Source organism: Chenopodium album, chromosome 14 (genome assembly GCF_948465745.1).
Source record: "Chenopodium album chromosome 14, dcCheAlbu1.1, whole genome shotgun sequence".
Taxonomy (NCBI): Eukaryota; Viridiplantae; Streptophyta; class Magnoliopsida; order Caryophyllales; family Amaranthaceae; genus Chenopodium; species Chenopodium album.
In genome coordinates, this window is record NC_137847.1 from 52,171,566 (window position 1) to 52,196,598 (window position 25,033).

Below are 25,033 nucleotides of genomic sequence, written 5' to 3' on the forward strand. Positions count from 1 at the left end.
TCCAAGCTTGAATTAGAAAGAAACTCATATACAAGTATCTTTTCTTCTGTTGCCACGCAAAACCCTAAGAGCTTGACCAAGTTCTTGTGTCGAAGTTTTGCAGCCAAAACAACTTCATTTTTAAACTCTACAGCTCCTTGTCCGGAATTTTTTGATAGTCTTTTGACAGCTATTTCGTGTCCATTCTCGGGTTTTCCCTAATAATAAAAAAACCTCAAATAAATGTTACGAAAAATGGGAGAATGACATATAGTTCAGAGGATGAATTCATCATCGAAAGTCAATACTTAATCATTCTCCCCTATAGATCAAGTTTGTAACGTGATAATCCTCAATTTAAATTGTACTTGTTTTCTTTTCACGGATGTGGTGGGTGAAAATTTAGTGATAATATTCACATGTAAAATCGGAATTTAGTAAGCATGTTTACAACTTTACATACTTACCTTAAATGCCACATAGCAAGCATGTTTTACATGAAAATATCATAAAAGTCTAATTTCTTTCATTTTTTTGGCTAATCAAATGACACAAAATTTTGGGATCATATAAAAAATAAATAAATAAATAAAATTGGGATCATGTTTTACATATTACCTTGTAAAATTCACCAAACCCGCCTTCTCCAAGTTTGTTTTCTGCAGCAAAGTTGTTTGTTGCTGTTCGAATCGTGTTTAGATCAAATTGCAATGAGTCTATTACAGCATTTTTAATCTCACACACTTCCACTGAACAGAGATTCAAACAATAAATAAACCAAAAAAAAGTTATCAAAGCTGGTTAACAATGTGCATGTCTATTGTCCAAGTTTAAGCCTTACATACAACAATTAGATATTTTGGTGGCCTTCCTCTTGCGCATACTAGTCCACACTCCACACAGCAACATAATTGATGTTGCAGCGAGTATTGGTAAACTAACTAAAAGAATAGTACGCTTCCTCTTGACATCACCTGCATGTTGAATTCACCACAATCACTGTATGTAACTAATGAGGATGTCAACTAACTTAATTGGTTAAATATTGTGATTCTCTCTACAATTTAAAAAAAAAAATGCATGTATAGTAATTGTGGATTGTTGAGATTAAACATGATGAAGTTCATATGAAATGAAATCACAACATAATGTTAAAGCAATAAAGCTACATTAGATTTCACTGATTAAGATTTTATAAGAGGTAAGTTACACAACGTAATAGAGTATCATTATACACAACAATTAAAGCTTGAAATATAAGATACCGTAATCGATCAGGTGCATTAGTTATTTATTTATGTACAGTCTCAATTGTACATAAAACTGATATATGTATGAGTGTTTTAGTTATTACCTCTGTTTTTAAATAAGAGTCTCACTTGATCTAACAGTATTGATTCTAAATAAAACTCTTATTATATTAATCCATTGTCTATTATTTGTTCACTTTTGATCAATTAAATCTCATAATCTTGGTATTTACTTTTCAATTATTCTAGTCAATCAAACCTAGCCATATTATTATTTCTATTCACATTTAGTCAACCACATCTAATATTATAGTTGATTGTTAACTTTATTCAACAATAATCTAATCAGCTTTCTTATTCTATATCCCTCAAACGTTTGCAAAATTCAAATGAGAATTTCAATTGCCAAATTTATGATACCAATATGCCATACGTATAAAAATTATTAGCAAGTAAAAATTTTAACTTACTCTTAGAAAGTGATGTTGTAGAAGTTGGTGATAATGAAGTTGACAATGATTGGAACGGCTCACACACCACCCTGAATAAAGTAGTGAATATAAATTACTAGAAAACAATTCATAGAACGTAGTCAATAAAATTGTGTTACCTACACTAGGACTATTTCTTTGGATTGGACTTACTAAATTAAATTTAATAAAAACATTAATGTATAATTATAACTACTTTGTTAAATGTGGTCCAACTAAGTTATTACAAAAATACTTCATATATTTAATAAACAATTTATTATGACTATTTCTTTAGACCTTTTATATTAAGCTTAAAATACATAAATCTTTATCTTTTAAAATTTTAAAAATCCAAACATATGGAATACACGTAACTGTAACTATGGAGTAATTCGTATGAAACTTACAAAAGAAAAAAAAAGACTATGAAGTATGATGAAATTAGCATATTATATGCTATAGTCCAACTTTATTTCTAATATCGACCTCGTCAAACATTCTACGGTATGAAGATAGTGCAATTATACCTTTTAAAAAAAAAATCATCTGTGTCTAGCTACTCATTGTTCCTCCTATTTGGATAGTTTTTGTAAAAAAACAAGTCAAGTAGAAAAAACATTCAAAGACATATAAAGTATGATACTCCCTCCGTTTTTAAATACTTGCTCCACTTTTTTTTTCGGCGGTTTTTAAATACTTGCTCCATTTCTTTATTTGGAATTTTTTTACAATATTTAATTTATTTCTCTCACCTAGTGGACCCAACATTAATCATATTTTATTAATTTCATATTCTCTTTCCTTCAATTATCTCCACTACTTTTGCTTTTTATAATTTTTTATTCTTCCACCTACCCCACTACCTCTATATTTTATTACTTTTTTCAAGTTCTCCTAAAACTCTGCGCATGCAAAAGTTGAGCAAGTATTTAAAAACAGAGGGAGTATTTTAGTAAAAAGAAAAAAGCAACTAGAAAAGTCATATGAATGCACCTGGCGAGGCTAGGTGACGGGCAGAACGTAACGGTATACGACGTCTGAGGGCTGGGACAGACGAAGGTAGAATTGGCAACATCCAAGGCATAATGGTAAGCGCGAGGGCAGCCCTTTTTGAAGATTAACGAGCCAGCCGAGAAGCTATTACGTTCACAGTCATTGACATTCGTACAACAAGACTCGTTTGTATGAAACGCGTCACACGAGCTTCTACACCCTATTACGGAACCATTAGTAATCACTCTATGATCGTTGGGGCATCCGTAGTCATAGTCAAACACGCAACCAGTCAACGCACAACGGCTTCCATTGCTACCTTGTGGAACCATCGTCACCGCGAGGTTGTACCCAGCAGCGACGTTAGCGTTATAAAAATCCTGGCTACCATTTTGAGACGTATTCAAATCAATAAAATTTACCGGGGATGTATATGACATGCCCTGGCATGCTATCTTGCCAGTGCCGCAATCGCCGGTGAGGCAAGAGAAATTTCCTGTCGAGGTGTTAGTGGTGCAAAGGGTTCGCCCCCAAAGCCGGCCCGACCAACCTGGCTGTATGTTAATCACCTTCGAATCATTACGTAGTAAAGAAAATCCATTCGAGACATTGATGTTTGAGCTAGCCCCGTTGGTTGTGATTATGACTGGCCACACTGTGTAGTCGCAGTTGTTTTCTACCTTCAACATGATTGCCACTCCTGATATAAATTCATTCCCTTAAAAATAAGCTTATTAACAATCAAAATGTACCAAATATATAAATTTGTTGGTAAAATTTAATACCTGAATATAGCTGAATCATCGCGACGACAATAAGTAGAGGCAAAATCGAAGCATAGTTGGCCATATAAAATTGTTGAATTAGATGAAATTGAAAGGTGTGTTTATTAAGTAGATTTCACAATCATATAAACGAATCACATATAATAGTAAACCGTATTTCAGAAGTTGTTAGTTGTGAAAGATGCCCGATACATTTGGGTCACCGATTATGACCGTTGGCTTAATGATCTGGGTCATACTTTTCTTAAGTCAACAATGTAGGGATTATTCTATTTATGAATTGATCCTAAACATATATTATTGATAGGAATTTGGGCTGATACAAACTATAGATTATTTGTAAAATAAACTTAAACTACGACGTACAATATTATTTTGACCTCTTCTAGAGGAATTTAGTCAATTACATTACGATTTGTCGATCATGAATAAAAATAGTTTTTGTTTTTTAAGATGTAATTCCTCCAATTTTTTTTATCGCAACGTTAAGAATTTTACTATATTCACATAAATTATTTTTATCATTTTTTATGATTTACTTCATCTGTTCAACAAATTCTGTAACAAAGATGAAATTACGGATCTTGAAGCATATTTTATGTATTAAATATCTATAATTACATAAGAGTAAAAATTATAAAAAGTTGATGTTTCGAAAGTATTTATGAGACAAATCTAATAAGACCTCATATGATTATAGTTTACTTTAGGTATAAATCATAATATATGGTCAAATAAAGCGTTATGAATAGTGTAAAAATCCAATTGTGGCAATATTATTAGAACAGATGAAGTATATGTTAGAAATATCATAACATACATATTCATATAAAGTTTTGTTAGACTCATAAACCATGTTTTTTTTACTTTAATTCGACTTATAGAATACACCTAATATATTACTTTTAAAATATTAATTTTTAATAATTTTTTGGACTTTTAGTAAAGAACTACCTTATACAAGTCAATTTTTTGTGAAAAACTATCTTATTAAAAAAAATCTTGTAAGAAACTACTTATTAAACAATAGATGTTGTAAGAAACTGCCTTATAAAACAAATTAAGGTTGTAAAAAACTACCTTTTGCCGAATTATTACATCTTATAAGAGACGTTTAATGACCTATTTTCAATTATTTTTTTCTCCTTTTTCCATCCAATTTTTCCATAGCCCTCTTATAACCCTTAATTCCCCTTGTCTATCATTGTTAAATTAAGCACATAGTAGCAACTTACAACATTTAGTTTGTATAAGGTAATTTCTTACAACAATTTTTTTTATAAGGTAGTTTTTTTACATATTATGATGTATTTAAGGTAGTCTTTCACAAAAAGTCCTAATTTTTTAAGATAGTATGATTATAGATATTAATAATATAAAATTTACATTGATAAATGTGAAAACCACTACTTTGCAATTACAGAGTAAAAAAAATAATGAAATTAAATCATTACATTTCCTCTATACCATGATGTAGTACATTTACACAATTTTTAAGACATGTTTTTACTATCACTAGTCCGTATCATTAAATAAATGATACCAAAAATTACAAAATGTTGATATTCTTTCTCTCCTAGTAGTACAATGTAAGGAAAAAAAAAATGAAAGAATGAAGCAGGCTAGTCGCGAGGATATAATTCTGTAATCGATGCAGTACCTGTGTATACATCTTGAAAATTATATTGCATCTCATTATCTTCTACATTATTATTAGTACCAAAGAAATGGGGTGGTTTTGGCACTGGAAGACTAATTGATTGTCCATTAAGGGCAGCAACAATAGAGGCCATTCTTGGCCTTGCGATGGCTTCTTCTTGAATGCATAATAGACCAATATGGATGCATTTAGTTACTTCGTCGATTGGAAAGTTGTCCATTGTTGTATCTACCAAATCTAAGGTCTTCTCCTCATTCCACAACCTCCATGCCTGTTCAGCAAGAGATTATTAAGTATGTGAAGATAGGTTAATGACCTTTCAAAACATTGATATTTTATATGGATATCATAAATCATCATTATAATTAAATATGTGAAGATATGTTCATGAATTATGTGTTAAATTAAATTAAAGTTCTTACTCGGTGTAGTAATGCTTCTTCAAGCTGCAATCGTCCAAAAAATTTATTTCTTTGACCGCTCACTATCTCAAGAACTAAGACTCCAAAACTAAAAACATCCGACTTTACTGAGTAATGTCTGTTGAAATAATAAAATAGAGATGAGAGAAGGGAAAGAATAATAAAAGTTGTACTCAATCCATTTTAAAATTGTACTACATTGCAACATATATATATAGTGCAAAATATAACTAATTAAAAATAAGGAACATAATCCCATGATCATTGATCATGCTAACATTAACCCCCACTAAACTAACCCACTACTATTATGATTCCACTAACATTAGGAGTTAACTAACCACTAACAATTTGAAGCAAATATTCCAACAATGTCCTGTTATTGCATATTCAGGAGCCATATAACCACTGCATTTCACAATAATAAATAGAGTTAATTACTAAAATACAATAACAATGAAATTTATCCTGAATACTAGCATGCTAAAATCTAGGTATAGTTTATCAACTAAGATTACAACAAAGGTGATAATTAACTAAATGATCACTAAAATAATGGTTGAAGTTTAGAGAATTTACTAAGTTCCAACGATCCTTTTAGTGTCACCTTGAGTTTGATCGACTCCAAATAGTTTAGCGAGGCCAAAATCCGATATCTTTGGGTTCATATCATCATCTAGTAATATGTTACTTGATTTTAGGTCTCGGTGAATGATCTTAAGAGGGGAGTCTTCATGAAGATATAATAGCCCTTTAGCAATACCAATTATAATCTTGAACCTTGTTTGCCAAACCAAAGATACTTTCTTTGTCTGATCTGCATGCAATACAAATATGTACACAAATTATAAATGAGTGCACAAATGAATTTCTTTGTTTAATTTATGACTTTAATGATTGTAATTACCAAACAAAAATCTGTCCAAACTAGAATTTGGAAGAAACTCATAGACAAGTATCTTTTCTTCCCATTCTACACAAAATCCCAAGAGCTTGACCAAGTTCTTGTGTCGAAGTTTTGCAACTAAATCAACTTCAGTTTTAAACTCTGCAACTCCTTGTCCCGAGTTTTTAGATAGCCTTTTGACAGCAATTTCCTCTCCATTCTCAAATTTTCCCTAAAAAAATCCCCAATGCAACTAGTTACATATATCTCCGTTTTTCTTTCTTTGGGCCACTAGATAAATAAGAATTCACGAAATTGTTCATTTTATTGAATGAGAAGTTATTTGTCCCCATATTACCTTGTAAACTTCACCAAATCCTCCTTCTCCAAGTTTGTTATTTGCCGCAAAATTATTTGTTGCAATTCCAATTGTATTTAGGTCAAATTGCAAAGAGTCCACTACAACCTTTTTGATCTCAGATGCTCTCGCTGTTATAAATTCAGATAAAAGAAAACATAATTATTATATTGAAAATTACCTTATAAAGACAAATTTTATAATAATAATAAATAAAAAAAAAACTACCTTATAAATAAATTTTTGCAAAAAACAACTATTTAAAACATAAAATATTGTGAAGAGGTCCACATTGTCGGATTTCAAGTGTTTGACTGTTATGGAGCATTGACTTTTTTTTTTGCCCTTTTTAATTATTTTTTCCTTCCGTTAATGGCCCCAAAGACATTCCTCCTAACTCGCCACCTTCTATTCTGACTCTTCTCATTCAAATAATAGCAAATTTCTCTTCTTAATCCCTTCATATTAAAAAAACTCATTAGCTTCTTTCTATCTCTTTCTTTATTATGGTTGGTCTTCTTCAAGGACATGGGAGGGAGCGAAATTTTGGGGTTTAGTGGGTAGTTTATGAAGGAATGAGAAGAACGACAGATGAGGGCTTTGAGATAGATAAAGATTTTGGGTGAAAATGAATGGGGAAGTAAAAGAAAAAAGACAATAAACAAAAAGTCAATGTGGGAAAATAGTCAAACTTTTGGAAACTGGCTATAGATATCTTTTTACGATATTTTATGATTAATACGGTAGTTTATTACATTTTTTTTTTCTAGTAAAGTAGTTTTTTCATAAAAAGAGATGAGTTAGTTTCCCGCAAAAAATTCTTTATAACGATAATCAACCATTTTCGGAATAAAACAAAAAATGGTTTCAAAGCTAAGGGAAAATTAGTCTTTTACTTACAACTATTAGTTATTTTGATGACTTTCCTCTTGAATATGCAAGTCATAACTCCATACAGCAACAAAATTGATAATGCGGCCGATATTGATAAGGCAATCAATAGAATAGTACGCTTCCTCTTAGAATCACCTGCATGTTTGTTGCTTTTATTGTTAGTTTTTTCATCATTGACTGTATGCAAACTTTAATTTGAGGATTGATTGTTTTGGAGCTTGTATACCTCTTTCACAATAGCCTTTTAGTTAGGACACCCAATAGAATAGTATACTTACTTCTCAAAATAAGGAACGGAGGGAGTACTAAAAAGTATAGGAAAGTAAAAATTTTAACTTACTTTTCAAACGAGGCTTCGTGGTGTTCTTTGGAATTATATTTGTAGGGGAAGAATTTGTTGTAGGTGTTGTAGGCGATGGCAGTGATGATGGTGATACTGGTGGCGAGGATGATGGTGATTGTAATGGTTGAGATACTGCACTGGACATATTAACGAAAGTTTATTTAAAAATAAGTAATTGATGTACATACATGAATTATTAGTGAATACTCTGATGAGTTTATCAATTAGAATAACAAAATACGAACTAAAGTAATATAGCGTTAAGCTATAAAACACCATAAGACTGTGAAAGAACCACTTTCTACGCCTAAATCCCAACATCTATCAATAGCCAGAACAGAATCCATGATTATTGGTCACATTGGAAAAGTTAGATTACTTAATAATATTGTAACTTTTAAAAGATTTTGTGCATTGCATTTTTATAAGTTATAAGTAAAGACTCTACTAAAAGTGCCTAGCAAAAGAAAGTTGTGGACAAAGATGAGAGGGGATGAGCCCGCCCACCAATGAATTCATGCATGATAAAACAACGCGTTTTTGTACAACTAGTCATATTGTGTGATTGCTAATAAATAACGGACTTTGAGCAACCCCTATACTATTGACTAAACAATCCCTTATATTTATTGAGTTACTCTTGAATAAGAAGTTACCCCTATAATAATGACATAGTAAAATTTGTATTATTACTCATTAAATAACCCCCCTAACTCTAATAGAGTAACCTTAATATAAAACTAATCAAGTTATCCCTTGATAGGTACGTGGCTACCTACGCAAATATAAAAGTTATTGTTTTAATGAATTATTCTAAGTTTGAAGATAAAAAAGGGAAAATAATTATACTTTCTCCGTTCTTTTATTATTGCACCACTTGCCTTTTTAGAAAGTTTCATAATTATTGCACCATTTCCTCTTTACGAAAAAAATTATTTGTGTTCACACTATAAATACCCAACATACCCTTGCTTTTTCACACTTACTTTTTAGTTTATCAATATGTCACATGGGCAATTTTGTATTTTTACCTTTCTCTCTCTTACTTTTTTCCACTACCAAAATGTTTGTACTTAGCCCCTATGGTGCAATAATAAAAAAACGGATGAAGTATATAAAATGGGGAGGAGGGGAGTTAAAAGGAATGTACCTTGAAAGGTTTAGTGACGGGCAGAAGGTAATTTCATACGATGTCTGATAACCGGGACAATCAAAGGTAGATGTTTGATCATCCAAAGCATAACTGTAAGCGCGTGGGCAAGCCTTCTTGAATATTAACGACCCAAGTGAGAAGCTATTACTTCGACAGTCGTTCGCATTCGTACAGCAAGACTCGTTCGTATGAAATACATCACACGGACTTTTACACCCAATCACATTTTGATTGTTGGTCACCTTTAATTCGTCAGGACATCCGTGCTCGTAGTCGAACACACAACCTGTCACGGCGCAGCGGCTTCCACTCCCACTACCTTCTGAAGAGGGAGCCATTGTCATCGGGAGGTTGTAGCCGTCAATAACGCTAACATCGTAAAAGTCGTAGTTATTAGACTGGACAGTAGCAAACTCAATCAAAGTTACTGGGGATGTGTAAGGCCTTCCCTGGCAGTCCATCTTGCCAGTGCCGCAATCACCGGTTAGACATGAGAAGTCTCCTGTCGAGCTATTTGTTGTGCAATTGGTTCGCCCCCAAAGCCTACCCGTCCAGCTTGAGTTTATGTTTATGACCTTGGTAGAACCATTGGTCAAGGAAAATCCATCAGCAGCAACGACGCTTGAGCTAGCGCCGTTGGTGCTTTGTATGACTGGCCACACAGTGTAGCTACAGTTGTTCGCTATTGTAAATTTAGCTCCTTCACCTGATCAAAATTCAGCCACAATTAAAAAAGAAAAAGAAAAAAAAACGAGTCATGGATAATGCACCTAGAGAACATTCAAAAATTAACATTTGCAGTTAATACGAAATACCAAAGAATTTCTTAAAAAAGAAATTACCTAGAAACAGGTGCATCTGTATTGCGAAGACGACGACAGAGAAAATGATAACATAATTGGCCATATCAAAAAATTTGATAAAGAAAGTTCTTGAATGATAATTTACGAAAGTTTGTATATTCATTTGGGTCGCCAATTCTGACCTTCGGTTTGAAACTCCGTGTAATACTTTTCTTTAATTTGGGATACAAGATTACAAATTGTTTGGAAATTTCGTGTTATACTTTTCTTTGGTCAACATGTTTGTTGGAGGCATTCGGTCAACATCTTTGGTACCCTATAATATGGTCCATCCATTGTCAGTATTTTGACACATAATCAAATTTTGTGACTGAAAATTAATGAGTGTTAAACTAAAGTCAATAATTAATTAACTAATCTGCCCTTTTCTGCCAAAAAAAAAAAAAAAAATCAATATAAATAATACTCTCTAATAAATGTGATCGCTTAACTAAAAATAAATAATTGATTCTTCTTATTATTTTTATTTTAGTACTAGATTAGAACCTATGCAATGCATGATTTATATAAAATCTATTTTTATAATTTGTACATTTAAATTTTTTTTCTTTGTGACAAATTTCCTTAGAATTATGCACCTTAGCTTGTACAAAAATAATTTTAAGGGAATTTTGACTTTTACCACCTTCAAATAACCACTTAATTGAATTTACCACCTCCAAAAAAAAAAATTTACTTTACCACCTCATAAAAAAATTAAACATCAGTTTTACCACCAATCACCTCCAACTAATGAATTCCGTCCATAAATCCGTTAGTGGGGCCTACCTTGCACACGTGTCGCCATATTATTGGGTAAGCTTTAGAAAAAAAATTAAAAAAAAAACAAAAAAAAATTAAAAAACCCCATCCATCAACCGGTGGTTGCTGCCACCGTCGAGACCCCACCACCGGACCGACTACGACCAGCCCCACTACCTGACCGCTACAACCAGCCCCCCCACCTAACCGCTACCAGCCCCCACCACCTAACCGTTACGACCAACGACCCCACCACCTAATAACTACCACCGCACCGCACCGCACAACCACCACACCGATTTCGACCCCCTTTCCACCGATTTCCGACCTCAAAACCCTAGCCACCACCTAATCACTACGACCAACGACCCCACCACCTAACCGCTAACACCGCATCGCACCGCACCCAGCCACAACCCCCACACCGGATTTCGACCCCCTTTTTACCAATTTCCGACCTCAAAACCCTAGCCACCAAATTCCGACCACCCATATAGCCCCCCTAATTCCGACAACTCTTAAAACCCTAGCCACCACCAAATTCCGCACTCCTAAAACCCTAACCACCACCTAATTCCGATCACCTCCCTAGGTTACACCAAATTCCGACCCCTCCCTTGCCCCCACACGAAATTCCGACCAACCATGGTGTGTTAATTTCGTTGTTGGCTGGGTTGATATGGAAATCGGGGAAGATGAAGAAGAACCGTAAAAAAGGTGGGCCCTACTAACGGATTCATGGACGGAATCCGTTAGTTGGTGGTAAAATCGAATTTTTGGAAATTTTGGTGGTGGTAAAGTAAATCTTTTTTTTTTTGGAGTTGGTAAATTCAATTAAGTGGTTATTTGAAGGTGGTAAAAGTCAAAATTCCCTAATTTTAATTTTATAATTTTAGATTTTAAAAAATCGAATGAAATAAATGTTTAATTATACTTATTCCCTTTATTTTAATGATTTCCTCCTACGTTACTCATTAATACTCGTAGCTCCCGACACAGTGGTAATGCATCCCTAGGAAGCTAGGAGTAAAGAAAAGGGATTTGTTCATTCGTGGTGAGGCTCAAACCTCGCACTCCGAGAATGCAAGGCGACCCCATAGTCATTTTTTTAATTCCTTTAGTTATATGACAATCTCAACCAAAAAGTTAAGCTGATTATAGAGGCGCAAGAATATGTTTTATACTATATCACGCCCCTTCACACAATACAGCCCGTTGGATTTGGACATCGGATGAATTAGAACCCATGACCTTTGTATCACGCTACCTCCGATACCATGTTGCAATCACACTTGATGCTTAATGAGTACTCGTGTGAGATGACGTGATAAAGTATAAAACATATTCATTGGCATCAACCACCAGCTTAAACGCATGATTGACTTGGTCCTTTAACATACAATGAACCGTCTTGTATTTATATACATAAATCTGATTTGGTCGTGTATGTGGAATTGCAAATTACAAACCTCATTGTCATGTTACGTCAAAGCTAGGTAATATATATTCACACAGCCTAACAGGTTTTAGTAATAGATAACGACATGTCCACATTTAAAAAAACTACTTTTCCACAAATTTGTCCTAACTAATTAAGTACTTATAAAGTAATATTTTAGTAATTTATCTCTAAAATTTATGCCTACCAAATCACAAATTAAAGTCAAAGCTTCTTGACAACAATAATTAACATAATAATGTTCATGTTAATACATATTATTGTCTCAAAACTATTTCTGATCTTAGCTCTTTCATCACTTATTTTTTCTGCATCGCTAATCAATAGTGATCCGGGGCATACCCTTATCAGATCATGGTGCTCGCCCGCCAAATTCGGTACTGATATCTCTTACAAGAGCAATCTCGATTTGTTGCTCAATTCCCTTCCAGCAAAGGCAGCCACATCAGGTCATAGCACTAATACTGAAAACTATTATACAAATTCCTCGACCTTAGGTGCAGGCAATTCAGAGGTAATCTATGGCCTTTTCCTATGTCGAGGCGATACTACTTCTAAGGATTGTAGCGGGTGTGTGTCTACCGCAACAACCAACCTACCTTCGAACTGTCCGAATGCCAAAAGTGCGGTAATTTGGTATGATAAGTGCATGGTTCGATATTCGAATGAGTCTTTCATTGGAAATGTTGATGGCTTAAATTTGGTATGGAAAAATAACGATGGAAATGTTCAAGCCATTAAAAGTTATGTGAACGAGAGTATGAAATTGGGGTGCGATATTTTGAAGGACATAGCGTCTCAATTGGGTTCGGCGAAGAATTATTCTCGATTGTCATGGAATGAGAAACGGAAGTACTATTCGACTAAAAATGTTTCGTTTAATAAATTTGTGAGAATAAACACAATGGCTCAATGCACGCCTGATCTTGCTCCTAAGGTTTGTGAGTTATGCCTTCGAATTGTAATCGATGAAATGATGTCGTATTGCAATGGGAGTCAAAGAGTTCGGATGTTGAATCCTAGCTGCAATATAAGGTGTGAAATATATCAGACTAAGGCCTCATTACTATTAGTACCAACACCTTTGCCGGTTTCTCAAGGTATGTTTGTGATTTTATATACACCGGTTGAACTATATTGATTCGTATAATATTGCGATTGTTATATCATTCCTTAAGGAGCACCATTTTACAACCCAAAGTTTTACATTTTGGAATAGTTATCAAATAAGGTGTATCATCTATTTCCTCCTTTTCTTTTTAGTTGACATGTTTCTTTAATCACGTTTGTCAATACACAAATTCAACCATTAAGATATTTAATTATCGATTACCAAAAATTATTAAAAATTGATATTTTGAATATATATATCTTGACGAATCTAACAAAACCCCACATGACTGTATTTTTCATACGTATAAATCACAAAACAAGGTTAAAACGAAGTGTGTGAATAATGTAAAGTCAAAACGTGTCAACTAAAGAAAACAGAGGGTAGTATTTTATTCAATAGCTTGTCATATACTTGTAGGAGTATTACATTATAAAATTACGTGAAATAACACCAATAAGTTCTTGGAAAAAGAAAAAAAAAATATTGGTTTATTGAGGGTTCATGTATATAAAATTAAAAAAAAGTTAATAAAAGAAATTTTAATTGAAAAAAAATATATAATATGTAACGGTGATGCTGATAAATTCTAATATGACGTACTTCCTAAGACTTGTTCTGTTCACTTTAAACAAGTAGATATGGTCTGATCTGATCTAAATATATTAAAGAATAAGTATTAAATATTTTAAATAAGTTGAAGAGAATAAGTCCTAAGTGAAAACATGACCTTAGATCTATAGTATTTTAGTCCATACATAGATGTGACTTTTCTAACAAAACAAAATACAAAGCACAAATGATATTGTTGCGTACATTTTAACACGTCATTCAGGAAAACACCACAACAATAAAAGGCCTTCTAATGATATTGATTGAATACAAATATTTATTCTTTTGCATATTAATTGATCAGTTATTACCAAGTGTGCTATCTATTTATCTCACTTTCACTTATTTTATTTGTAGTTATTTAAGATTTATTAACCTTAATATCAACTTTAATTTTTGAACATATTTTGTTTTAAACATGTAGATGATTTAAAAAGGAAGCGTATTTTACTATTGGTTATCTTACCGATATTGGCAGCCATATCAATTCTTTTGTGTTATGGAATTTGGAGTTGTTTGCTCAACCGGAAGGCAACGGAAACAGCTAATGGTAAACTATCTTTAGCATGACATCTTCAACACACAAAAATCTATAATATACATTTCGTCTGTTCTGCAATATATGGAATATTAATGTTTGCACTATCCATAAATAAATTCTGACTTCAAATTTTAAATAATACGAGTAAATAATGTTGCTTGATTAAGTTTCAATTATTTATATTTTCAATATATTGGGACAATTTTTACATTTATACTTATATAATTAGATATGTTAATTGTCAATTTAGACACTTTGAAAAGTAAAAATTCAAAATGTTGCAGATATTTGAATCATCAAAATGTAAAAGTCATGGAAGCATCAAACTATTTTATGATTTATCTACATAGGCCTATATAATGTTTTAATTTTGTTCATTCTCTTCTCTTTGTATATTCATTTCTTTAGTAGAAGCATATGAGATTAAAAAAGCTGTGGACTCACTCCAATTTGACTTCAACACGATACGGAAAGCAACATGTAACTTTTCTGCAAAGAACAAACTTGGACAAGGCGGATTTGGTGAAGTCTACAAGGTAACTAACATATATAGATAATGAAAATTATTGATCATGATGAGATTGTGACATATATATATATATATATATCAATCAATAATTAATAACTATATATTAAAAGACACCAACACTGACACATGTCATCTTCTGGTGTGTCCGTGATTTATTTTTTTTTTAATTTTTTTTTTGAAATTTTTTTAATTATAGTTATACAAAAATAATTTCTTATATAAGTTAAAAAAATAATTACCTTAAATAAAAAATATTGATATATCTTTCCACACAAACATTTATGACTATATAAGAAAATATTAACATAATTTGCGACATATTTTAATCTACTTCAATGAAGTATTCATATTTTTTCTCTAATAAAAATAGTTGTTCATTTATTGATTAGAATTCAAATCAAAGTAGTGTGTATATTTATTAATTTTTTACAAAAATTTAATTTTTTTGTAAAATAACCAATTATATTTAAAGGTTAATACTACGGGCTATTCACATTTACTTAATTTCAGTTCAATTCAATTCAGTTAAGCTCCAATCAGTTCAGTTCAGCTCCTAATTTCCCTCTCTCATAAAATATTCATATTAACTCAGTTTAGTTCAGTTCAGCTCCAATCAGTTCAGTTCAGCTCCAATCAGTGTAGTTTAGCTCAGTTCAGTAAGTGTGAACAGGCCCTAAGTAATATTATTTTTTAAAAATTATCGTGCGTGGCACGGGACCTAAACTAGTATCTTCTATGTATAGGCCCGAGATCACACGCATAAGCTTTACTTGGACGAGAAATTATGACCACATAAAAGCTAAGCCTAGCATGATGCAAACGCGGGATGATTACAAATAAATTTCAGATCAATTTTAGCATGATGAGGTTTTCTAATTACAAATTTACAAGATTGAAGTTAATAAAGAAATTATTACAATATCATAAGATATAGTAAAGTTTTATTCCTAATTCTTTTGTTGAATTTGTGGTTGGGGCATATTTTTTATCAGGGGAAACTTGATAATGGAGAAGAAATAGCTGTAAAAAGGTTATCCAAAAAATCTGAACAAGGAGCTGCAGAGTTCAAAACTGAAGCTGTTCTAGTAGCAAAACTTCAACACAATAACTTGGTGAAACTCTGGGGATTCTGCCTTGCAATGAATGAAAAGATTCTTGTCTACGAGTTTCTCTCAAATTCTAGTTTGGATCGATTTATATTTGGTAACATCTTCACAAACTTTTAATTTCGTTACATTAAGTACAAATAACACAATGGACGGTGTTATAATACATCTTAATTCTTACACCATGATTTATTGCAGATCAAAACAAGCAAGGGTCTTTAGACTGGCAAACAAGATTCAAGGTTATAGTTGGCATTGCAAGGGGTCTTTTGTACCTTCATGAAGACTCTCCATTAAAGGTTATTCATCGAGATCTCAAAGCAAGTAACATATTGCTTGATAAAGATATGAACCCAAAGATATCAGATTTTGGCCTTGCAAAACTTTTTGGAGTCAATCAAACTCAAGATGACACTAATCGAATAGTCGGGACATAGTATGATCTCTGCACTTCTTCCCCCTCCCTTCTCTCAAATAATTTTTGTATTACTCCATATTATATACTTTCCATGCTCAGGCCCGTTTCTGAGATTTTGGTGGCCTAGGGGTAAAATAAAAAAAAAAAGGGGCCCTAATAGGTTAATGTATTAGGAAAAAAAATCGGGTGTGCAAAAAAAAATAAAAAAAAATTATACAACACTTTATTTAATGCAATTTTTTTTTAGAGTACATAATAATAATTTCTACATCAATATGGTTTAACATAATAAAAAAATTAAAGAGTTATATCACCTTATCCCGCTAGTTAGAGCCAAAATCCATCAATGATTAAAAAATCAATCATGAATTTTCGATTACACTACTCAATTCAACAATGTATGTAGAATTAGTAATACCTAGAATTTCATACAAGTAATTTTTAATGACACAGATTAGACATTAAGATATAATTGAATATTAGATATTTAATTTTTAAAAATATACAAATAATTAAAATAAATCAAAAACACATAATTGTACTAAAAAAACAGAACATTCTTATAATAATTAAGCTTTATCATAATTCAAATAAAAATTGAAACAATCATCAATATCATAACAATAGTAAAATTGAAAATTGACAAGCAAAATAGCTGAATAATTCAAACAAAATTAGTAGTATAAAATTGAAGATCTTATTTATGATTTTTAACTGTAATTGCCGACGGCATCAGTAACATATATATTGTTCTTAGATGTGATAAAATAACATAAGCCAAAACGGTGAAATGAAAATTTGAGATGTAAATCAATTGAAAGAGTATAAATATAAAAATAAAAAAATAAAAAATAAATAAAAAAATTGTAAGTATTAAACCTTTTAATCCGTTGAAATTTATTGTGGAAAATATGTATGCAGGAGAATCCATCTTTTGAAAATAAAATTTGGGAAGGAAGATAAAAAAACATTATACTCCTTACGTGTAAAATTGAATTGATGAGTGGGTGAATTTATTTGAGATTATCTACTTCCCAAAATTGAAGGAGCTGTTTTCTAGGAGATGATTAAATGTGATTGAAGTTTCAAGGGAGTTAATTAATATTTGCACTTACATATTTACAATGTACGTACATAAATTAATTGTTTTTTTTTATTTTTTTATTTATTATTTGGCACTTGCATTAGCATATGTGGGCTTCAAAATTTGGGGCCCTGGGCGGGCGCCCCGGCTACCCTGGTCCAAATACGGGCCTGTCCATGCTACTCCCTCCGTTTTTAAATACTTGTTCCACTTTTCTTTTTCGGCTGTTTAAATACTTGCTTCATTTCCCTATTTGGAAAGCTTTTACAATATTAGAGACTTAAATTAACTGCATACCATTTTTAAATAATTTGTTACAATATGTACCATGTACCTTGCATTCTTGCTAATAATAAGGTTTTCCCATTCTACTTATGTATTGCAGTGGTTACATGGCTCCAGAATAATGTATGGTTGGTGCACCCGGGTGCACCATGCGCATAGTGCACCTGGAAAGAACATTTGGAATATTTAAAAGAACATGGGCGAAAAAAAGAACATTATAGATAATTATAAAGAACGTGAGCATAATATGTTCTTTAAGTTTGATTATTATGTTCTTTAATGTATGTACATTACGCACACACACACACACACACAAAATTCAATCACCCGAGTAACCAGGAAAAAGAACATGTTCTTTAATATATTATCGTGTTCTTTTTGTAAAGACTTTATGTTCTTTGGCTAGTGGTGATCAAAGTTAGACCAACCCGGCCCGATTTTGGACGGGTTTCGGGCAGAAAATTTTTCGCCCCACAAATCGGGTCAGGCCCGTAAATTTAATTTTTTGGGCAAGTTTGGGAATGCGTTTTTACGCATTTTAGTTGATTTTTTTTTACTCAGCCCGAATATCCTGCACTACCGGAACACTTTGGGCAGTTTTGGGCACAAAAACTTTGGCCCGACCCGAGAAGTGAGCTGCTTATTTAACCTTGGCTCGGCCCGCCCAATGGTCACCTCTATTTGTCGAACACAAACATGTTCTTTTTTGTCAAATATAATGTTCTTTTTCAAACACGATTAACCACCCGAGTAACCATGAAAAATAACATGTTCTTTTTGTAAAGATTTTATGTTCTTTGTAATGTCATGTTCTTGTCAAACACAAACATGTTCTTTTGTCAAACAAAAGGTATGTTCTTTTTCAAACACTAGCATGTTCTTTTTTTTTGCCCATGTTCTTTAAAATTTGTCTAATGTTCTTTCCGGGTGCACCATGCACATGGTGCACCCGGGTGCACTATACTATTTTCAGCTCCAGAATATGTAATAACCGGTCATTACTCTGCAAAATCAGACATATATAGTTTTGGAATCATTATCCTTGAGATAGTGAGTGGTAAAAGAAATAAATTTTTCAATGGATTTCAGCTTGAAGAGGCACTACTACATCGTGTAAGTTATTCCTACCTCTCTCTCTAATTAATGTGTTTGAATCATATCCAAATGTATGTAGTTAATTTAAGTCTTTAAAATCTTAAACTTATCTACCAGGCATGGAGACTATGGAACGAGAAAAAGGCCTTGGATTTGGTTGATACAACGTTGAGTAATAAAATTCCTATAGACGAAGTACTGAAATGCATCCATATCGGTTTATTATGCATCCAAGAATACGCTGTTGAAAGGCCGAGAATGGCATCAATTGTTGCTGCTCTTAGCGGACAATCTATTAGCCTTCCTCTTCCGAAGCCACCTCATTTCTTTGGTACAGTCAGTACTTCTGAAGATAATCAAACACTTGATGAGCAAGACTCTCCATATACTGGCACTTACAATATAACTGAATTGTATCCTCGTGACTAACGTTTTCCTTTACTAGATGGTGCACAGTGAATTCAAAAATATTGGATGGCAATTTATCCATGTTAGTGAACATTTCTACATACTATGCATATATAACAAATTTGTTTTATAGTTGCAATTTTTCAGAAACGGATGGAATAGAAATATATACAAGTTAATCACTGTCTTCAGGTGAATCTGTGGGTTTCATAAACTATCCTACTGACCCCATATTGCATATTTTGATGATGTTAGAGGGGTTGATTCATATAATAATATCTAAGGCCCTATTCATTTCACTTTAGATAAATAATATTAAGTAAAAATAATTCCAGTTCAGTAAAAATAAGTACAGTTCAGTAAAATTAATTTCAGTTCAATAAAATTAATTTCATTTCAGTAAAATTAAGTTTTCTTAAAAAAGAATCATAATAGATTATTATTAAAAATAATGTCAGTTCAACAAAAATAATTTAAGTTCAGTAAAATTAATTTAAATTCAGTAAAAATAATTTAAGCTCCGCAAATATAATTTTGTTTCTGTAAAAATAATTTCAGTTCGGCAAAAATAAGGTGAAGTGAATGGAGCCTAAATATAAAAAAGAAGTGGATTACTAAAGTATAACAACTAAAACTACTACGCTAGATTGCCGATTTTGCTTTTCACAATAAAATCAAAATTCCTTGAAATCATGCATGTATCTAGTTGAAAATTTAAATCACTATCTTTTATTAGAAATTATAAATTCATAACATGAGAATATTATTCTCCCAATCTTCGTGCATCTAATTAAAAATCACAACCGTTCAAAAAAAAATTAAAAATCACAAAAGATAATAAAGTTGAGTTTAATTTGTAAAAAATAATAAAAAGTCAAAACGTGACAACTGAGTAATGTTTTAATAATTTCAACTTTAATAACTTAAAACACCTTTGTGGATTATTAAAAAACAAAAAAAAAAGTTATTTAAGGTCGAAAAAAAAAATCATACTTAGGGTTAAAATTCACCAGTAGAAACCAAAGAATAAAGACTACCCCTGACATGGATGGGTGGTATGATAGATATTAGTTGAGTTGTCAATTTGTCATAGTTCATAACTTCATACTAGAGCCTCAACTTTTAACGAGGACAATTATAGATTGACCTCAAGTCAGCCAATACAACAAAACACAGTGCGGGTCACATACTCGTATGACTTATTGAGCCTAGCCCGTCTACTCTAGGGCTGGCAAAAACTGACCCGACCCGAATCCCGACCCGAACCCGACCTGAAAAAAGCGGGTTAGGGTTGAGATTTTCAACCCGAAAACTTAAATGGGTCGACACGAACCCGAACCTGAAATTAAATGGGTTAGGTTAAGGTTGAAAATCCCAACCCGAAAACGACCCACTTAACCCGAAAAAAAAATCAGGTCAATGTCAGGTCGGGTCAACCCGAACCCGACCTGATAACCCGAAATAATTTAAGTTACAAAAACAAATAAATCGTAAAAACCATCTAAATTTCTAAAGCCCAGCCAAATTCACTAATGAGGCTTTCATATATATTATCAAAACCCTAAAAATCTTATTCATTCCCCTCATTTCATTCCTTCAACCGTTTTAGAACTTCTCGCTCTTCAATTTTCTCTCTCCTCAAAAACTCTAAAATCCATTCACCATTTTTGAATCCGAGTACTCCACCATTGTTGAATTCGAGGTTTTCTACTATATTCTCACTCTCATACGGTATTTAACTATTTTTTCATGCTTCTTCTTGATAATATATGAATTTATGCGAATAGATCTTGTTATTTTACAAGTATACAAATTATACTTGTTAATTTATGAATTTATACGAGTTGATCTTGCTAGTTTATGTATTTTTGTTGTTTAATTATTTATAATTTATGTATTTATGCGAATTCGTATTGCTAGTTTATGTATTTTTGTTGTTTATTTTTAATAATTTATGAATTTATGTGTTCTTAAGTGTTAATTTTCATCGTGTTATATTCGAAATTGCTCAAGAATTTCCTTTATTTCTTGTGACTGAAATGCATGTTATAACATGAGGTTTAATTGTTCATTATTCTAATTTATGAAAACGCATGATATGAAATTTAATTGCTCTTTGTACTGTTGGCGGGAAGTAATGTCCAACCATGTTCAATTGGAAATGCTTTGTCAATTATGAAGCTTGAGTGGAGAACAAGAATGATACGCCCTGTCGCCCCATACGTCACCCGATCTTGATCCAATTGAAAGCCCTATTGCATCCTCTAATCTTATTTGAGAACTAGAATATATGAACTTGTGTATTGAATTGTAATTTGTTTGGTACACTCTTGGTTTGTAATTGATAATTAGGCACCTTACTTAGACTATGCGTTTTATTTTGGACTATTTGTTATGATTGAAGCACTAAATGTTTGAACCTTTGCTCTTGTTTGTTTGAAAAAATGACGGTTTGAAAATTTTAGGTGGTTTGAAACTTTGAAAAATTAGGTTGTTCATTTGTTCAGGTCATTTTCAGGTTAACATAACCTTATTAAAACCCAAACAAAAATTCAGGTCAAATAAGGTCATTTTCAAGTTGACCCGAACTTGAAAAAATCAGGTTCAGGTTGAGGTTTTCAACCCGAAATGTTAAATGGATCAGGTTCAGGTCAGGGTGTAGCTGACCCGAAATCAGCTGACCCGAACACGAACCTGACCCGACCTGATCCGATTGCCAGCCCTAGTCTACTCGTCTAGGACCCAAGGCATAAATTTTTTTTTTTTAGGAAATGGTCAAAGGCATTTTTTTTAAGGGGCCCAAGTCATAAATTTTGTTTTGGTCATTGATGTATTATTCAGGATACATTGTATTTTACCACCTTAAAACACCTAATATGGATTTAACTAGAGCTGTTAATTCGGGTAAATGGATCGAGTAAGAGTGGATCGGGTCAATTCGGATTAATTCCATAACCTATGCAGGTCAGGTTTGGGTTGGGTCATGCTTGAGTCGGGTCACGTCGAGTCATACTTCTTATCAAGTTTGGGTCGGGTTAATAATATGTTGGGTTACGTTCGGGTCGAGTGAACAATAAGTCGGGTTTAATTTGGGTTTTCACGGGTTAAAACGGTTTAGGGTTATTCTCAGGTTCGAGTCGGGTTCGGTTCAAGTCAATAATTTGCTGGTTAGAATTAGGTCGGGTCATTCACGGGATAACAAATATATACTATATTTAACTATTAAATTTGAGAATGATGCTCCTTTCTTTTGCTGGCCTAGACCGACTAAGACAAAATGCTTTGATCAACAATAATAAGGTGGCCTAAATTGCATTAAGTTGATTTGAAATCGTGTCAAGAACAATTTGGGTTGAATTTAGGTTGGGTCAATAACAATTCGTGTTAATTTCGAGTCGGGTTAGTAACAGATCGGGTTAATTTTTGGGTTGGGTAAGTAATATATGTGTGGTAAAATTCGGGTCGGGTTAATAACAAGTTGGGTTAGATTTGGGTCAGGTCAATAAAAAGTCGGATTGATTTCGGGTCGGGTTTGTAATAACAGGTTAGGTTAAATTCGGGTCGGGTTAGAAACGGGTCAGGTTCGTAACAAGTCGGGTTAAATTTGGGTTTTGACGGGTTAAAAAGGGTTTGGGTCAATTTTGGTTCAAGTCCGGTTCGGTGCAAGTTAATTAAATTAGCTGTTGCAAACCAGTAAATCGGTGCAAGTTGTAAACCGGTAAATTGGTCGTTTAAAAGCAAATTGAATGGTTCCACACACCTAATTGGACTTCCGGAGGATATTAGGGACCATGGTAAACATTTCGGTAATCTTTATTTACGGGCGAAAAAAAGTCAAAAAATTCCAAAATTGAACGCTAATATCCACGCTTTTTGAGAAATTTTGGAGGTTTCGGTGCCTGGTGTTGAAAAGTCTTGAAATTCTATGGGATACATCTCGGGGTCATATAATGTCGTTTGGAACCATATATGATCATGATTTGTTGTTATAAATGTTCGTGGTATGCTTGAATTAATGAAATCAGTGCAAGTTGTAAGCCGGTAATTAAATTGGTTGTTTAAAGGTAAATTGGATGGTTCCACCAACCCAATTGGACTCCCAGAGGGTATTAGGGACTATGAAAAACATTTCGGCAAATTATATTTCCGGGCAAAAAAAAAAGTCAAAAAGTCCAAAATTGAAGACTAATATCCACGCTTTTTGAGAAATTTTGGAGGTTTCGGAGCCCGGTGTCGAAAAGTCTTGAAATTTTAAGGGATACATCTTGGGGTCATATAAGGATGTTTGGAACCATATAGGATCATTATTTGTTGTCATAAATGTTCGTGGTAGGCTTGAATTAATGAAATCAGTACAAGTTATAAACCGGTAATTAAATTGGCCGTTTAAAGGTAAATTTGATGGTTCTACCAACCCAATTGGAGTCCCGGAGGGTATTAGGGACCATGAAAAACATTTCGGCGAATTATATTTCCGGGCGAAAAAAGTCAAAAAGTCCAAAATTGAAGACTAATATCCACGCTTTTTGAGAAATTTTAGAGGTTTCGAGGCCCGTTGTCGAAAAGTCTTGAAATTTTAGGGGATACATCTTGGGGTCATATAATGCTATTTGGAACCATATATGATAATTATTTGTTATCATAAATGTTTTTGTTAGGCTTGACTTAATGAAATCGGTGAAATTTGTAAACCGAAATTGGTCGTTAAAGGAAAATTGGATGGTTCTACTCACCCAATGGGACACCTGGACGATATTAGGGACCATAGTAAAATTTCGGCAATTTTTATTTCCGGGCAAAAAAAAAGTCAAAAATTTCAAACTTTAAAGCTAATATCCACGCTTTTTAAGAAATTTTGGAGGATTCGGGGCATGGGTTCGAAAATTCTTGAAATTCTAGGGGATACATCTGAAGGTCATTTAATTCTGTTTGGAATCATATATAATCATTATTTGTTGTCATAAATGTTCGTGGTAGGATTGAGTTAATGAAATCGGTGCAAGTTATAATCCGATAAATTGGTCGTTTAAAGGCAAATTGGATGGTTCCATCCACCTAATTGGACTCCCGAATGATATTAGGGACCATGGTAAACATTTCGACAATTATTATTTCTGGGCGAAAAAAAGTTTTAAAATTCCAATATTAAAGGCTAATAACTACGTTTTTTGAGAAATTTTGTATATTTTTGGGGCCTGGTATCAAAAAACCTTGAGAGTCTAGGGAAAATATCTCGGGGTCATGTAATCATGTACAGATCAAACCAAACGACTTATACCAAACGAGGAGAGTATATTTTTTGTTTCTCTGCTACCATTGATTAGTTAAACTTTTTTTTTTTTGAGTAAATTAAAAGTTATCCAAAACTATGAATAAGAAATACATATTTTTTGTAATTTAAATATTAAGTAAGCTATCACAAACATTGAATTTTGTTAAAACCAATTGGCCTATAAATAAAGGACTTTTTATGAAAAACTACCTTATATACATCAAATCTTGTGAAAAACTACCTTATAAAAAAATTGTTGTAAGAAACTATGTTATAAAAACTAAATGTTGTAAGTTGCTACCATGTACTTAAT

The 25,033-nt window shown here is 32.6% G+C and overlaps 2 protein-coding genes and 2 long non-coding RNA genes across 6 annotated transcripts; 2 read left to right on the forward strand and 2 right to left on the reverse strand.

Annotated features, from left to right (window-relative positions):
• Window positions 1–695: 695 nt before the first annotated feature.
• Window positions 696–2,938, reverse strand: LOC145577526 (uncharacterized). The gene is made up of 3 exons (XR_014098818.1): window positions 2,696–2,938; window positions 825–953; window positions 696–728 (listed from the first exon to the last, which is right to left on the reverse strand). It is a non-coding gene; the product is annotated as an uncharacterized LOC145577526 (long non-coding RNA).
• A 1,967-nt stretch (window positions 2,939–4,905) lies between these two features.
• LOC145577508 (PR5-like receptor kinase) lies at window positions 4,906–10,399 on the reverse strand. Of its 3 annotated transcripts, none has more exons than XM_081634992.1 (9): window positions 10,039–10,398; window positions 9,194–9,902; window positions 8,041–8,180; window positions 7,707–7,835; window positions 6,807–6,937; window positions 6,470–6,680; window positions 6,142–6,379; window positions 5,563–5,970; window positions 4,906–5,411 (listed from the first exon to the last, which is right to left on the reverse strand). In XM_081634992.1, exons 1-8 carry the CDS (start codon window positions 10,160–10,162, stop codon window positions 5,895–5,897), a joined length of 1,758 nt encoding a protein of 585 aa, XP_081491118.1. In that variant the 5' UTR covers window positions 10,163–10,398; the 3' UTR covers window positions 4,906–5,411; window positions 5,563–5,894. The 3 variants fall into 3 exon arrangements, with proteins under 3 accessions (XP_081491118.1, XP_081491119.1, XP_081491120.1); XM_081634993.1 differs by having other exon boundaries at window positions 6,170–6,379; window positions 10,039–10,397; XM_081634994.1 differs by lacking the exons at window positions 4,906–5,411; window positions 5,563–5,970 and having other exon boundaries at window positions 6,176–6,374; window positions 10,039–10,399.
• Window positions 10,400–12,409: 2,010 nt separating this feature from the next.
• Window positions 12,410–18,243, forward strand: LOC145577511 (cysteine-rich receptor-like protein kinase 25). The gene is made up of 5 exons (XM_081634998.1): window positions 12,410–13,359; window positions 14,407–14,532; window positions 14,932–15,059; window positions 16,045–16,255; window positions 16,357–18,243. The coding sequence occupies exons 1-5, from the start codon at window positions 12,498–12,500 to the stop codon at window positions 16,593–16,595; spliced, it is 1,566 nt and encodes a 521-aa protein (XP_081491124.1). The 5' UTR covers window positions 12,410–12,497; the 3' UTR covers window positions 16,596–18,243.
• A 25-nt stretch (window positions 18,244–18,268) lies between these two features.
• LOC145577525 (uncharacterized) lies at window positions 18,269–19,645 on the forward strand. The gene is made up of 2 exons (XR_014098817.1): window positions 18,269–19,058; window positions 19,158–19,645. It is a non-coding gene; the product is annotated as an uncharacterized LOC145577525 (long non-coding RNA).
• Window positions 19,646–25,033: the final 5,388 nt, after the last annotated feature.

Bases quoted from the DNA above. Each gene is read 5' to 3' on its own strand.
- LOC145577508 (XM_081634992.1), bottom strand. From the start codon at position 10,162: ATGAATATACAAACTTTCGTAAATTATCATTCAAGAACTTTCTTTATC. The intron at 6,681-6,806 runs GTAATATGGGGA...GGATTTTTTTAG, and splicing joins GATTTGGTGAAGTTTACAAG to GGAAAATTTGAGAATGGAGA. The intron at 5,971-6,141 runs GTAAATTCTCTA...TGTGAAATGCAG, and splicing joins AAAAGGATCGTTGGAACTTA to TGGTTATATGGCTCCTGAAT.
- LOC145577511 (XM_081634998.1), top strand. From the start codon at position 12,498: ATGTTCATGTTAATACATATTATTGTCTCAAAACTATTTCTGATCTTA. The intron at 13,360-14,406 runs GTATGTTTGTGA...TTAAACATGTAG, and splicing joins ACCTTTGCCGGTTTCTCAAG to ATGATTTAAAAAGGAAGCGT. The intron at 14,533-14,931 runs GTAAACTATCTT...TCATTTCTTTAG, and splicing joins GGCAACGGAAACAGCTAATG to TAGAAGCATATGAGATTAAA.